This window comes from Nyctibius grandis, chromosome 1 (genome assembly GCF_013368605.1).
Source record: "Nyctibius grandis isolate bNycGra1 chromosome 1, bNycGra1.pri, whole genome shotgun sequence".
In the NCBI taxonomy this organism is placed as follows: Eukaryota; Metazoa; Chordata; class Aves; order Nyctibiiformes; family Nyctibiidae; genus Nyctibius; species Nyctibius grandis.
The window spans coordinates 1,518,656-1,532,320 of NC_090658.1; the positions used below are offsets into that span (position 1 = coordinate 1,518,656).

General features: G+C 46.0%; 1 protein-coding gene across 5 annotated transcripts in view; it reads left to right on the top strand.

The window, feature by feature from the left end:
* SPTBN1 (spectrin beta, non-erythrocytic 1) overlaps positions 1-13,665 on the top strand; it is a 122,866-nt gene that overhangs the window by 32,219 nt on the left and 76,982 nt on the right. For all 5 annotated transcript variants that reach the window (XM_068401123.1, XM_068401377.1, XM_068401292.1 and 2 more), the window contains one exon: positions 9,109-9,305. In XM_068401123.1, coding sequence (XP_068257224.1) covers positions 9,158-9,305 — 148 coding nt within the window. In that variant the 5' untranslated portion in view covers positions 9,109-9,157. The remainder of the gene's footprint in view (positions 1-9,108; positions 9,306-13,665) is intronic.

Sequence of the window (13,665 nt, forward strand, 5' to 3'; positions counted from 1 at the left end):
GAACATGGTAATACTAAATATTGTCCTTTAAATTGTCAGCGACTGTGGAGGGAATTTTTTTTGGTAGTTTCTTTGGAAGCCTGTGGATAACTGTTGCAATACATCAACTTTCCTTCCTGCCAGACCATGAGACAAGGTGTCCTCCACCAGCTTAAAAACCCAGCATGTTCATCCACAAGTACTTTCAGCTGGATTCTTTAGAGGTGTTTGGAAAGCGCACCTTTGCCTTGCTCCATGATCAGGATTGAGAAGAGTCAAATGCAGAGGCTTTTAACAAAATTACAAGGTGGTTCAAAATCTGAATGCTCCTTTGAAACAAGGTCCCATCTCCATGGCATGTCTTCAAAAATCCGCCAGCGTAGGTGTCCATTCATAAATATGGAGACAGCCGTGGTTTCACTTCCTTGTCTCTTCTGTTGTAGCTGTGAAACATCTGAATTGTGCTCAAGCTAAAGTGTGTACCAGGCTAAATGTTATCTTAATAGTGGAGCCTGCGTGGGAAAGGTCCGTCCTGTAATTGCAGAAGGGACCGAGCTGACCTGGAGCCTCTTGGATTTCAGCTCTGGTTGGTTTCCTCCTGGTGAGTTCAGTCTGCTCACAACTGTGAGCAGCCTTTGTGGTGTACATGGCAAACATATTGTTCATCCAGCCATTTTTAATCACTTTATATTAACTTACCACCACCAGAAGGGTTTTTGCTATTATGTTATTTATTTTATTTATCAAAAAGTTCAGGCAATTCCATGGTGAAGGTTTTCTGTGTTTTATAGTAAAATAAGGACGTGGGCTGTAACAGTTAAAGGGCTCTTGGCCTGCTGACAATCCTAGTCCTCAGAAGAAGTCTTGGCATGCCAACTGTTCCTTGCAGATGACCCCACAGATCAATGCACAAGCATGTATTACTTGTCTTGTAAAGCCCTAACAGCACCCAGGATGCTCTTCCAGTCGCTGCCCAGAATATAGTCCCTGGTTTTGCTGCTCATTTTTCACCTTCCAGTTTCAAAGAGACCAGCTGCATTTGCTTTTGGATGGTCAAGCACCAGAACAAGTTTAAACAGCAGATTTGGCAGATTTATTTAAAACTTATGTACTGGCACTTGAATTTTACTTCATGGGACTATTTTCATGGGGCCTAGGCTTTGGAAAGGTACCTTCTGGATGGGTTACCCTACACGGGGATGCAGCTTTGTCTGAAAATGGGTGGGAGATCTGGTAACTGGGATATAGAAGGTAACAAATCTAGATGCAGGATTGGAGGTGGGGAGAGAAACTGGAGCAGAGCTGATGAGCTGGTCCCTCAGGTTTTTTCCAGCTAAGCCATTTGCGTAGCAGGACACTCCCAGATACCCTAATAATTCAGTGGGCTGCCTTTAACTGGCTTAGGACAGACTCTGTGAGGGTGGTGAAAGTGTTTATTAAAAGCAGTTGACTAAGAGCTGTGCAAATTGAAATCTGTGGGAGTTTTTTTTATGGACTTGATTAGAAGCAGAAGATGGGATGATGGGTTTTAGAAGATGGCCAGTTGATGTCTCACAAGGCAAGAGTTTTTGGATGCTGAGTTATATCTCTTTTGGTCACTTTGGATATAAAGGTGGCTTGTGAGATTGAGAGAAGCCATATTTAATCCCTGGACCTCACTTGAGCAGCCATGGACTAGCTTGTCATGTACTTACTTGAGCTGAACCTTACTCTTACAAAACTACTAAATTGCGTTTAGCCCTGGTGCAGCTTGTGTAGACCTTGCCCAGATGGATGGTTGAAGGAAAACCGTAGACCCATGAGGAATGAGGCTGAGTACTCTGTGTTTGGCTTAAAAACTGAATGAGGAGGTTGTATTCTTTAGGCCTGGGACTAGCACTCACAGTATGTGGAGTTTTATTAACACAATCCTCATGCGTGTTGTGTGCCTCTGTGTGTAACTCAGTGCAGACTGTGCCACCATCCTGTCTCTGGATCCCCATAAACTTTCCCTTTCAGTGGAGAAGGAGGAATATCGCTCACTAGAAGCATGATTACCAGGGCCCTCCCCACCTCCCTCCCTTCAGCATCTTGACAAAATGTGTTTTACATTCTTCAAGCGATGAGGGGAAAAGGAAGGGCAGTCCAGAAGGGATTTGGTGCTTACTCCACCCTCAAGTGTTGTGTGTGGTAATGTTCCTTTCTGCTTGATTCTTGTACTCCTCTTTATTAACTTCTTTCAAAAAAACCTGGCACTTTCTACCTAAAATGTCTCAGTGTTTTTCTGGTTTAGTCTTTCCGTGGTTTGTGTATAGTTGATGGAGGGGCAGGGGCTTCTCTAGAGGACGGTTCAGAGGCAATACCTAATCTGGGATGCTCCGTAGGGAAATGTAGGAACCTAGAGAGTCTCACCCCACAAATCCTATCGTGTGTCTGATCTTGGATGAAACCAATATGAAACCTCCCTGCCGCCTTCTTTGTTTTTAGGAGGCTCTTCAAATAACGTTGGCACGTTATGGGTTGCGTCCTCAGCTGGGTGGAACTATCTCAGATTACAGAAGAGAAATTTGGACCCTATATAGTAATTAATTTATTCTAGAGTCTTCAGGAAAAAATGTTGGAACTCCTGTGCGTTACACGTGTTGGTCACGGGCGCGTAGCAGTCCCTCCTGCTGCAAACCGTGGGTTTCCAGCACAGCGAGCTCTATTTGTGTTTACAGCGAACAGTGCAAACACTTTTTGAAGTTGTTTCAATGCTTATGTAATATGTACCAGTCTCCCAGCTAGAGCGTGATATCCCGGGGACCTCAGAAGAAAAATAAGAGCCTGTAAACCACCCTTAACTCCCTGGTTGTTGGCTCTCAAGTGGTGGGTTATGTGCGATGTGGGCAGCAGACCTCACTCGTGAAGGACGGGCTGCGTGGTTCCACTAACCTTTGCACACTTTTCCAGCCTGGGTTGGGAATAAAGAGGCTTCAGTCTTGCTTTGTTTGTGCATTCCTGAAGTGTCTGATGGTGGCATTTGACTCCCCGGTAGCACAGCCTGTCCCCTTTGCTGTGACCTTTCGGGGTGCTTTCAGCTCTCGGCCTCCACGTCCCTGAGCGTGGACAGCTGGAGGAGTCAGCACCAGGCCGTGGGTTGGGTCAGGCAGCAGGAAAGGGGGGACAAACTCCACGGAGCACTCTTGGGTGGGAAATGCAGAGTGTGGTTCTGTTTGTCGGAGGAAAGATGGGACCCTGCATGCAAGAGAGAAGATGTTGGTGGACCAGGGAGTTAAAACCTTGCTGCATTAGTACTTGTGTTATTTTACAATCGGTTTAGCAGCTGAAACAACAAGGCAGAATGGAAGGGATGGTGCTGCCCACGCTGCACTGTCAGGGCAGGGGAAGCTGCTCTCCCTAAAAACCGTGTTGCAGTTCATGTATCACGAAGCAGCGGGCTCGGGGCTGAGCGTGGAGACTGGCTCGTGGGGCTTCAGGTTGAGAAGTGAGTAGAATTGAGATGCATTTTCCTGTCAACTCAAGCTTTCCTCACGGGACCTCGCTTTTTCAGCTCAGGTGTTCTGTAGAGCTCTGAGTTTCTAACTAGTAATTTTTAAATATTTGCAGAGTTTGACTCGTGGGGGTGTTTGAATCTGTACGTCATTTTGCATACAGTCTTGAGGTGTCCCTGTTGACCTGTGGTCAGGCCACTTTCCTTTCTGTGGAAGCTAAGGTGAGAATCTTACCCTGATGGGGAGGCAAGATGTGGCTGGATGCTGGGAGCTCAGAAGAATTTCCATTCTCCAGCTTAACTATGGGCTTAAAATGACATTTTAAAAAATATTAAATGTCTTGTGCTGCTGTTAGGAGGGAGCTGAATATTGCTCAGAATAAATCCAAAGTTTGGTTACATCTTAACGAGCTTTTCCTCCTTTTAATAATCATAATTACTCTAAAGTGAATTTGTTGCTAGAGAGCTGGACTAATTACCATGGTCGGAGTCATGAGTAGGGGAAAAGCAGTACAGACTGGGAGCGAAAGCATCCGGAGGTGGAAGTGCTGCAGGAAGGGTAATTGAGTTGATGTCTGTGCTCATCCAGCCTTGGTGTCAGAGGGCTACCAGGAAGGGGGTGGTTGGTCATTTGGTTTCTTTGAGGTATGATTCTGATACGTAGGAAGTGGAGAGAGACCGTTCTCTTTGTTATAGTGGTTGTGCTTGTCTCTGGACCTGTGTGCTCTGGTAACCTGGAGATGGAAGTGTCTGCATCCCATTTTCAGTCCGCTCAGCCCTTCAGTCATATACAATTTATCTTAACTGTCAGAAAAACTGCGATAGGCTGGGCTGTGCATTAGCCAGGGAATATCTATTTACATAAGTTTGGGGATTGCTGTTCAAAATATACTTTCTTCAATCATAACACCATAAAAACCTCTCGACAATCCTTAGATAGTAAGAGTAACATGAAACTAACTGCAGCTTAAAATGTTTCACGGAAGAATAGTAACCCTTGAAAAAATAATGTTTACTTTAAAGATAAATGTAACTATTAGGAAGTAATTCCAGATGTGTGGTTATGGCAGGATTTCAGTGATTATAGTCTTAGTCTGTTTAGTGAGCTACATTATTGCATTTAAAAGGGGCCAATGAATTTTTTTTAAATGAATTCATTCTTCAGATGGTCTGAATAAAACTGTTTATTTTCTATTATCTGAGAAACAAACAGAGCAGAATCTGGTTTATTTATGAAAGTAAATACAAAAGGTCTGACCCCTGGATATTGCCTTTGAAAACCGTCTGAGAAAACGCTCTTCCTGGTAGCTGGTTCTTTTTTCAAGCCATTTCTTCTTTTTGAAGATAATGCCAACCCCCTCGCCCTCAAATTATGCAATATGTTTTAAAGAATGCTTTGAAATGAGATGGTTTGATTTCTTCAGTCTCGTGAGGTCTTCCAGTATTGTATCGAGTGCAGAAGGCAAGAGAGTTATGTTTTTATCAATGAAGACAGACGTTTTCAGATTTGCAGCCCCTTTCTGTGCCTGTCGTGGTGGGTCTGGGCTGTGTATTTTGGGGACTTGCATGCTATTTGTGGGTCCACCCGTGTGCTTACTTATCCCTGTCCCTGCCTGCTGGTATCTCCACAGCCCAGGTGCCCACAGTGCTGGCACGTCACTTTGGGAGGATGTGGGCTAGCTGAGACATCCCAGTGCCTCTTTTCTGGTTTTAAGCCCTGTATAAAGGCCACTTAGTCCCTGTCTGAGTTGTGAATGGTGACAAAGCTGGGACCTGCCACTTCTAAACTGTCTGGTTATCAGTCGGCTCGTGTCTGTCTGTGGCTCAGCTCGGAGTCCTCTGCTAAGGCTGCTCAGGATGTTGACAGCTGAAATTAATGTCTCTCCATAGAAAACATCGTTCCTTTATTAGGTTGGTATTTCAGCTTAAAGCCAGGGCAGGATGTTTAAATTACAAAGGTTGCTCCTGCTGGAGCACAGGCTTTCTTCTGCCCCCGTGCTTTCTGCTTGTGCTACATATTCCATAGCGATGTCTGGCGAGGGTGTTAGTGGGTGCTTTGCGCATGAGTGCAGAGCGCTGCAGTAAGCTAATGGCACACAATGCGGCTGGCTCGGCTTTGTGCTGACTGCACAGCCCCTAGCACGAGTCTGGGCGCACAAAGTGCTGGTTGAAATCATCCCTGGCGGAGGCCTGACCAAATAAAATGATGGTATAGAGCAGCAGTTAGTGCATAAAATAAATAGGTAAATATATGTTACATGTATGCATGTGCTATGCACACACACAGCTTTTTCAGCTATGTCTTTCACGTGCAGGGCTAATTTTGTGATGACAGATCTCACTTGAGGTCATCAATAGTGAACTCAGCTGCATGAAGAGCTCCAGAAAAATTCTCCTTTTCCCCCATTACTCTCTGGGCAGTTGCAGACAGTGTTGGTGTTTCCGTGTGCCAGAGAGGGACACCCATGACTTGGAAACAGGATTTGCTGTTACTCAGCCCATCTGCAGGACCTCCATTTCTGGAGTAAGAAGCCTGGAGCTTTCTGATGGAGCTTAGGTTTATCTTCCCTCCCCGGAGGCACCAGGGGCTTGTGCTAGACCAGAGCTGCAGCAGGACTCTTAAGAAAAATTGGGTTTCAGCACAGGCTTAAGGCGGTGGTTGCACATTACATCTTTGGAAGAAGGCAGGGCAGCTTATTTGCGTTAGGATTGAATTGTGTCACCCCCCCCTCACCACAGCCGTGCTTTGCTGCAAGGTACTTATTTTTGTCACTGCGGTGTGTGTCTGCTGCCCCTCTCTGCTGTCCCTGTGTCACTCAGCTGCATCCCAGAAAAGAGGCAGCTCGATGGCAGGCAGTGGAGGAGGCACCGCTTTTATTTTCAGCGTCTCTACAGAATCGGAACAAGGATGGGAGTTTTCTAGCCCTGTAGGTGTGGGATAACAGGCCCATTTCATGCTCAATTTGGCTTTGTCTGGGGTAGGTTTTGCTTGGGTGATGCTCAGGAAGGGTAAGAGGAGTGATGAAGCACAAGCTATAGCTGAATGTATTCTGGATCCAGTTGTGTGTACATCTAAACACAGCTAATGCAGAAATAAATGAGATCTCATGGCTTGTAGCATCTACACTGAATTAGCATCCCATTTTTAGGGTCATGCTTTTATTTTTATAGTTTGAACTGTGCTTTTCCAGTGGCATATCTCCTCCTCTTCGTTGGGCACTGATGAATACAGAAAGTTGGAAAGATTGAGATGGATGCTGTGGAAGAATCTGATTCCTCTTGTTGTTTGTACCACAGTTACTCCATGGATTTAATTGGAATTAACCCCGATTTCTGCCTGTGTACAGGAATCAGTGGGAGGCTTTTGTCCAGGTTTGATACTAGATGAGGATCAGGCGGTGAATGCTGTGCAGAAATGTTTCAGGTGGGACTTAATCCTTTCCCCTATCTTTGCTCCATCCTTTTCTTTGTAGTGGCAGAATCTGTCTGCCCGAGGAAGGACCCGTCCATCCCCAGATCTCCCTGCTGGAATAGATCAGCCTAGGCGTGTCCTGGGAAGGAGGATCATTTTAAAGACCTTTCCCAGAGCAAGTTTTTTCCACATTCTTTCAGTCTGTTGGCAGCTTATCACAACTAAAGCGATTTCTTCCCACCTTCTGTGGAGGTTGAACCGCTCACAAACGGGCTTCGGGAACAGCTTCGTCTGTGACAGCCTCGAGCGCGGCTCGTTTCCCATTTGAGGGGATTAATCTGCAAGGAAATACATGAGGAACCTGCTCAGCTGTGGTGGGGAACAGGAGAGAATCGACCCGGCCTTTTTATCCTGGGACCGTCGGGAAAATTAACGGCTCTGAAGTGCGCGAGCAGCGACCGTTAATGGGTCGGTTTTCCCCTGGGAGCTGGATTCGGGTCAGCCGGAGGAGAGCCGCGTTTCGGGGGCTGGAGGTGGGCCTGGGGAAGCCGGGGCTGTGCCGTGCCGTGCCCTGCGCCCCGGCGGCAGCAGGGGGCACCCGGGGACCGGGCCGGGCCGGGGAGCTCTGCGCTGCCAGGGACCCCCCCGGGTTCGGTTGTGGTGGGGGGGGGAGACGCCCGGTCGGCTGCTGCGGGGAGCTCGGGGCAGGGAAGGCGCCCGGGGGGGTCTCAGCCTGGGCAGGGGTCTCGCAGGGGCCGGGCTCTCGCAGGGGCCGGGCTCTGCAGCTTGGACCGAGCTCCAGGCTCTGACCCCGTGTCGGTTTTGCTATTTTAAACAGCACGGGAGTGAGAGCGTGAAGGAAACGAACAGATGGAGCCACAAAATTAGAGATTTTTCTCAGATCCTCTCCTTAAGTCTTCCTGCAATATGACCCTTTCTATTAAAACCTCGTCGAGCCCCCGTGCCCAAATATTTAACTGCATTTTTTAGCACATTTTTTTATAAAGGTGAATTGTGTGTGTGCTCTTCAGGGTCAGCCCTTGGGTCTCTCTGAGCACTGCTTTCGGAGGGATGGGGTGATGGAGGATGCATTCACAGCCTCTAGTTTAGCAGCCGTTTATAACCTCCTCCCTCCTCTTCCCCTAGAGAAGGTGTTAGGCTCTTTTATATTTAGTGCTGATAAGTACATGCAAATTACGATCAGAAAACGGAATGAATATGCTAACGCTGTCCAACTGCCTGAAGGAGGAGAACCTCATGTAAAGGGTTGTGTTGGTGGGCCACCACTTTGTTGCTAGGGAGGGTTCAAAGCAATGCATAGTTAGCTGTATTTATCTGAATTAGTTCATAAATAAATTCCCAGGACCGGTCACAAAGTCAGCATTTGCATGTGAAAAAAGCAATGTTTCTTCAGATCTATCTCAAAAGGCTTTTGCTGGTCAAATGCTCGTGTGACTTTTTAAGCGTTTGCATTTTTTTTCCATCAGAATTTGCGCCACTTTGTAAAGGTGTTGAGGTCGTCTTTGCACTTAAGGCTTTTCTTAGATGAGTTATCTGTGGTTCCATATGCTTCAGTCAACATTTGCAGATTTGTGAGTCCAGAGGAGGGCGACCAAGGTGGTGAAGGGTCTGGAGGGTCTGACCTACGAGGAACGGCTGAGGGAGCTGGGGGTGTTTAGCCTGGAGAAGAGGAGGCTCAGAGGTGACCTTAGTGCAGTCTACAACTACCTGAAGGGAGGTTGTAGTGCAGTGGGAGTCGGCCTCTTCTCCCAGGCAACTAGCAATAGGACAAGAGGACACAGCCTCAAGCTTGGCCAGGGGAGGTTCAGGTTGGACATTAGGAAGCATTTCTTCTCAGCAAGGGTCATTAGCCGTTGGAAGGGGCTGCCCAGGGAGGTGGTGGAGTCACCATCTCTGGAGGGGTTTAAGAAAAGCCTGGGCATGGCACTTAGTGCCCTGGTCTAGTTGCCATGGTGGTGTGAGGGCAATGGTTGGACTCGATGATCCCAGAGGGCTCTTCCAACCTCATTGACTCTGGGATTCTGTGATTTCTGAAGCCAACAGGCTGCTTTTGAAAATAATTTCTGAAGGACTGGGTGGTATCTAACCTGTTCTTGAGCTTGTCCCCAGGCTTTGAGTAAAAGTCATTAATTTTTGAAACCAGAAGTTTTGAGCTTGAATTTCACTACTTTCTGCCAATATAGGTATATTGTCTAAATTATTGTTATGTATTTTTCTTTCACAGAGGTTTTTAAGAAGACTCTGATGGTGAGAACAGGTTAAGAAGACTCAGGATGACGACAACAGTAGCGACAGATTATGACAATATCGAAATCCAACAGCAGTACAGCGATGTCAACAACCGCTGGGACGTCGATGACTGGGACAATGAAAATAGCTCTGCTCGACTGTTTGAACGATCCCGCATCAAGGCCCTGGCTGGTAAGCGCCCATCACCTGGGCAAAACTCTGATACTGGGTGGATGTATACTACGGGGTACTGTCTGTCTTCAGTGCCTGCATCTTGTTGGTAAACTACAGCTGAAATTTTCCTGAGGTCAAGTGCGTTTTGACCAAACAATTGCAGGGATTTTGTCCATTGAGATCGGTGGGACATGATGGTCTCATGCAGGATGTGCTCATGTGTGACGTTTTGCAAACACTTGGCTGTTCACATTTACTACAAAGACTTCTTTGGTGTAAGCACAGGAGAGGTTTCATCCGTGTATTTTTTATTTAGAAGGTTATACTGACTCACTTTCTCACCTCATCAGATACTACCCATTTTGGCTGTGGATTCAAATTAGTTTGATTGGCTTTCTATGGGTGGCAAGGATGTTGGTTTCCAGATTTGGAAAAAAATCAGGGTAACAAAAGTCTGCTTCAAAATATCTTCATTTGGAGGTGTTCAAAATACCTCACCTGTCCTGAAATAGAGGAATGTGGTAGATGGAGGTAGTTGTCATTTAGTAAATAATGCTGAAACTACACATTTTTGTGAAGAAACAGAGCTTCTAAAATACATGCTGTTTGCTGCTGAATTACACTCTCCTCAGCAGAGGGATGAAATTGGATTTCATCTCTTTTTTTTTAAAAAACATTTGATTATTGCATATTAAAGGTTGTACATTAACCAAATTTGTTTCTGCAGCAAGGAGGTGATGTCATGTCCTCTCAGTTCTGAGGCATTGCCCTGCAAAGCCATTTTTCTGCGTTCTGTAAATGATTTCCTGACTCCCATGGTAGCGTGCCCACGCTCTTGACCTCTGAACAAAATGCCTCAGAAGCGTGGGTCATGCTGTAAGCATGGAAAACAGCTCAAAATATCCCAGGCTTTCTGCTAGTGACATCTTAGCTACGAGGGCAGTTTTAAACATAACGTGTCGAAGCAGGTTTATTAAATTAGCCATAGTGAGACAGAGGTATCATCTGTTCCATTTGGGATTCCGATGAGGCTGGCTCCGGAGCGCAGCGTGCCCTCTCTCCTCCTGATGCCAGCCGTGGGAGAGCATGAGATGCAGGACACCTTTACGTGCCAGGCACGGGGCAGGATCAGGTTTGGGGCTGGGCGACGGGGAAATAAAGTAGTTCACGCAGGTGGGCAGAGAGCAGATCGTGTAACTCTTACGGAGGGGAGTAATTGTATCAGCCTGATGGACCTGCGCACAGAAAGGATGTGTGTTAAATTTTGCTATCTTTAGAAGGCTTTTAATTGCAGCAGTTCTCATCACGGCATGCACTGAAATTACAAGCAGAATGCCTGACCTGGAACAGGCAAAGTGGGGTCGGAGGCAGCCTGACTGATGCCTGTGGTGGTAGATTGATATAAACCAGTACAGGACAAGAATCATCTTGACTTGAGTTGTTTTTTTGTAGTTTGATCTTGTTTGAGGAAGAAACGGTATTTTACTCCTGCCACAAAGTGGTTGTAGGTTATATTATATTCCTTGGGTGGGAAGTGCTTTTAGTACAAAGCTCATCAGCCACATTTGGGGCCCAGATCTAGCCCTTACTGCAGTTGGTTGATCCACTTACTTTTATGGCAAGCAGAGCTCCCCACCTGAGTAATGAATAATAAACATGAAACTCTTATTTCAAGGAGATGTAATGTAAGGAAAGTACTTGAATTATTTAGGTAGCCTAAAACAAATACCAATGTCAAAGTAAATAATTTTGCTGAAGATTCAACTCAGAGGCATATTTAAACATTTTCCCAGAGTATGATATTTTTTTAATAAGCGTTACTCACAGTTATTTCAACTTGATATGTTTTATACCTGTAATTCTCTACTGTTAGTGCTGAGAATACTGTGTGCTGGCAGACCTTGGCTTAGCATACTGCACTGCTGCAGCACTGCTCAAAGCCTACTCATGGTGCAGGGAGAGAGCAACAGCCAGAGGTTTGTATTGCACATCAAAGGTCATGGTTGAGGGCTGAGCCGTGGCACTCTTGGCGCCGTTCAATGGATGTTTTTGGATGTGCTCTCTGGTGGGTGATCTTCCTTTCCAGGTTTTAACAGCTAGGGGAATCAACTCGCAGTCTGGAGCTGGGATAGCAATGATCTCTGCCGTTGTACTCTTTAAATTGAGACAGGTCTTTCTGGAAGGTGTACTCTGATCCAGCTGCTCGCGGCAGGGTCAGGCACTGTGATCGCTGTGTGAAAGCCTGTGGCTGGTAGTGCACCCAGAGCCACACTGGGTGATGGGAGGAGGCCTTTCTGGGCTCTAAAACCTGTAAATTTGACTGTTGCACCATCGCTTTCTCCTGGGTGAATTTCTGAAGCAGAAGTAGTTGTGCACCACCTGTGCCAGATTTACTGAATAACACTCCAGTTGGCCTTAGACGGGCACTGGCTCTTTGCGGGCACGAGCATCTGCCCACATCTCCAAGGTGGGCCATCTTCTGATGACAGCATTTTCCTTTCCAGAGAGTCCTAGATTAGTTGCATCTAACGACTGCCTGTGCATGTCCACCTCTTTCGGTACGTCTGCCTTCCACTGAAGTGACAAGATAAATCAAAAGACTATCAACGTCCTGCAGTTTGAGATGCACGTGTATCATTATCTCTTTGTCCTAGTATGAAAGGTTTCACAATGAACAGCCCAGACACTGGTTCTTTATTCCCCATCTATAAGATGCCAACTGTTGTGTTCAAAAGTAGAGCAGCCATAGGCATCCTGCACTGCCTGAGTAGTGACTGCATACTCAATGTGAACCCTTCTGTTGGTGGTCTTCTGTCCACATTCTTCAACCAGTTGTGAAACGCCTCTTCTGTGAAGCTTCCATCTTATGTTGATTCTAGTTTACTGTAATTTAAATGAAACTTATTTCCTTTAAGGTAAAGAAAGATGAGTGAGTAGGCAAGAAGTGAGTTCTGTAGCCACAGTCTGATACTTTGTTCTAGAAAGAATCATAATGGCTCCTTGTTCCATCAGGATGTTGAAATGTTTAAACAGCAAAGCAGGAGAGGGTGGTCAGAATAATCTGTGATCAGAACAGACAATGTATTGGAGAAAAGCTCAGTTAAAGGAGGTATGATATAATAGTAGAAAAACTACTGTTGGCACAGCAGCTGATAACTGATACTGTTAAGTGGTCTTATGAAAACCAGAAACGAAGGATTGCTTCAGTTTAAAACAAATAAATCATCTGGGAACTCAGCTTTCAATCAGAATCCAGATTGGTTGCCATTCATGTTGAACTAACTCACTCTGCAACTGATCCGAGAAGAAGGTAAGTGATCCCTCCTTCGTGAAGTAAGGTATCCCGCTGGAGGAAATCATCTTTCACCTGTCCTTGTTCCCTGTGCTTCTTTGGGAGGTCTCGCTGGAAGACCAGGTAATTCTACCTGCTCTGTAGAAGCCAAAAAGATATCAAGTTTGTGCAAAATTCTTCGTTCACAACTCCTCAGGTGTTGGATTTCGTCTGCCAAGGACCATTAGCTAACGAGATTTGCTGTGCAGCGCCTTGGTGCAGCGAGCTCTTACGAAAGCCTTAAGAAACAGTTGGGTTGTTCAGCAGAATTTTTCACGCTCAGTCTGGGACTGTGACATTCAGATGTACCGTGCTCACCGCCTCAGATGCTGTTTTCAGGTAGTAGGAGAATTGTCACCTCCAAAAGTTTGCATTTCTTCAGTTAGCTAATTCAGTATTAGAAAATGCTTGGCTGAAGTTACCTGCTTTTCTGCTCACTTCTATTTTGTCCTTCCGTCCTCTGGGTTCACCCAGGTGACCAGAAGGTCTGTGACTCAGCTGCCTGGCATATGAATTAAAAATAGTTTCAAAGTTTATGAAATAACAGAGGCATTTCTTCTTAGCAGAGGCCCAACAAAGCTGTGCATTCCTTTTTCAGCTCCACCTAAGTGTGTGTAGGTCAGGGCTCTTGCTGGTGTTGCACGTCACGGTGTTCATGAACCTCACAGGGGAATACAGGTAAGGAGACTGCATTTGTCGTGCAGCTGTCCTTAGTTGTCCCTGTTGCACAAGGAGAAACTGGGCTTGTGATTCACACTAGTGACTTAAATTCTCCCGGAGCAAAAGGGAAAAATAATTGAAATTGTTAGTGAGGTTGTATTGTTGGAAGGTTTTTAATATAGCAGAATACCCCTTTCTTAAGGATAAAAAAAGAGAGAGCAAACTTGCAATGGGAAAGTGCTGGGTACCGTATGTGGGGCTAGTTAGCCCTTTTGGCCCTGGTATTTGAGCCATTCCTTCCACAGCTCCAGGGCAAAACTCAGCAGACCAACCCCCAGAAAAGTGAAAAGAAAGATCCAGCTTGTAGCACTCTTGAGGTATCGTGCA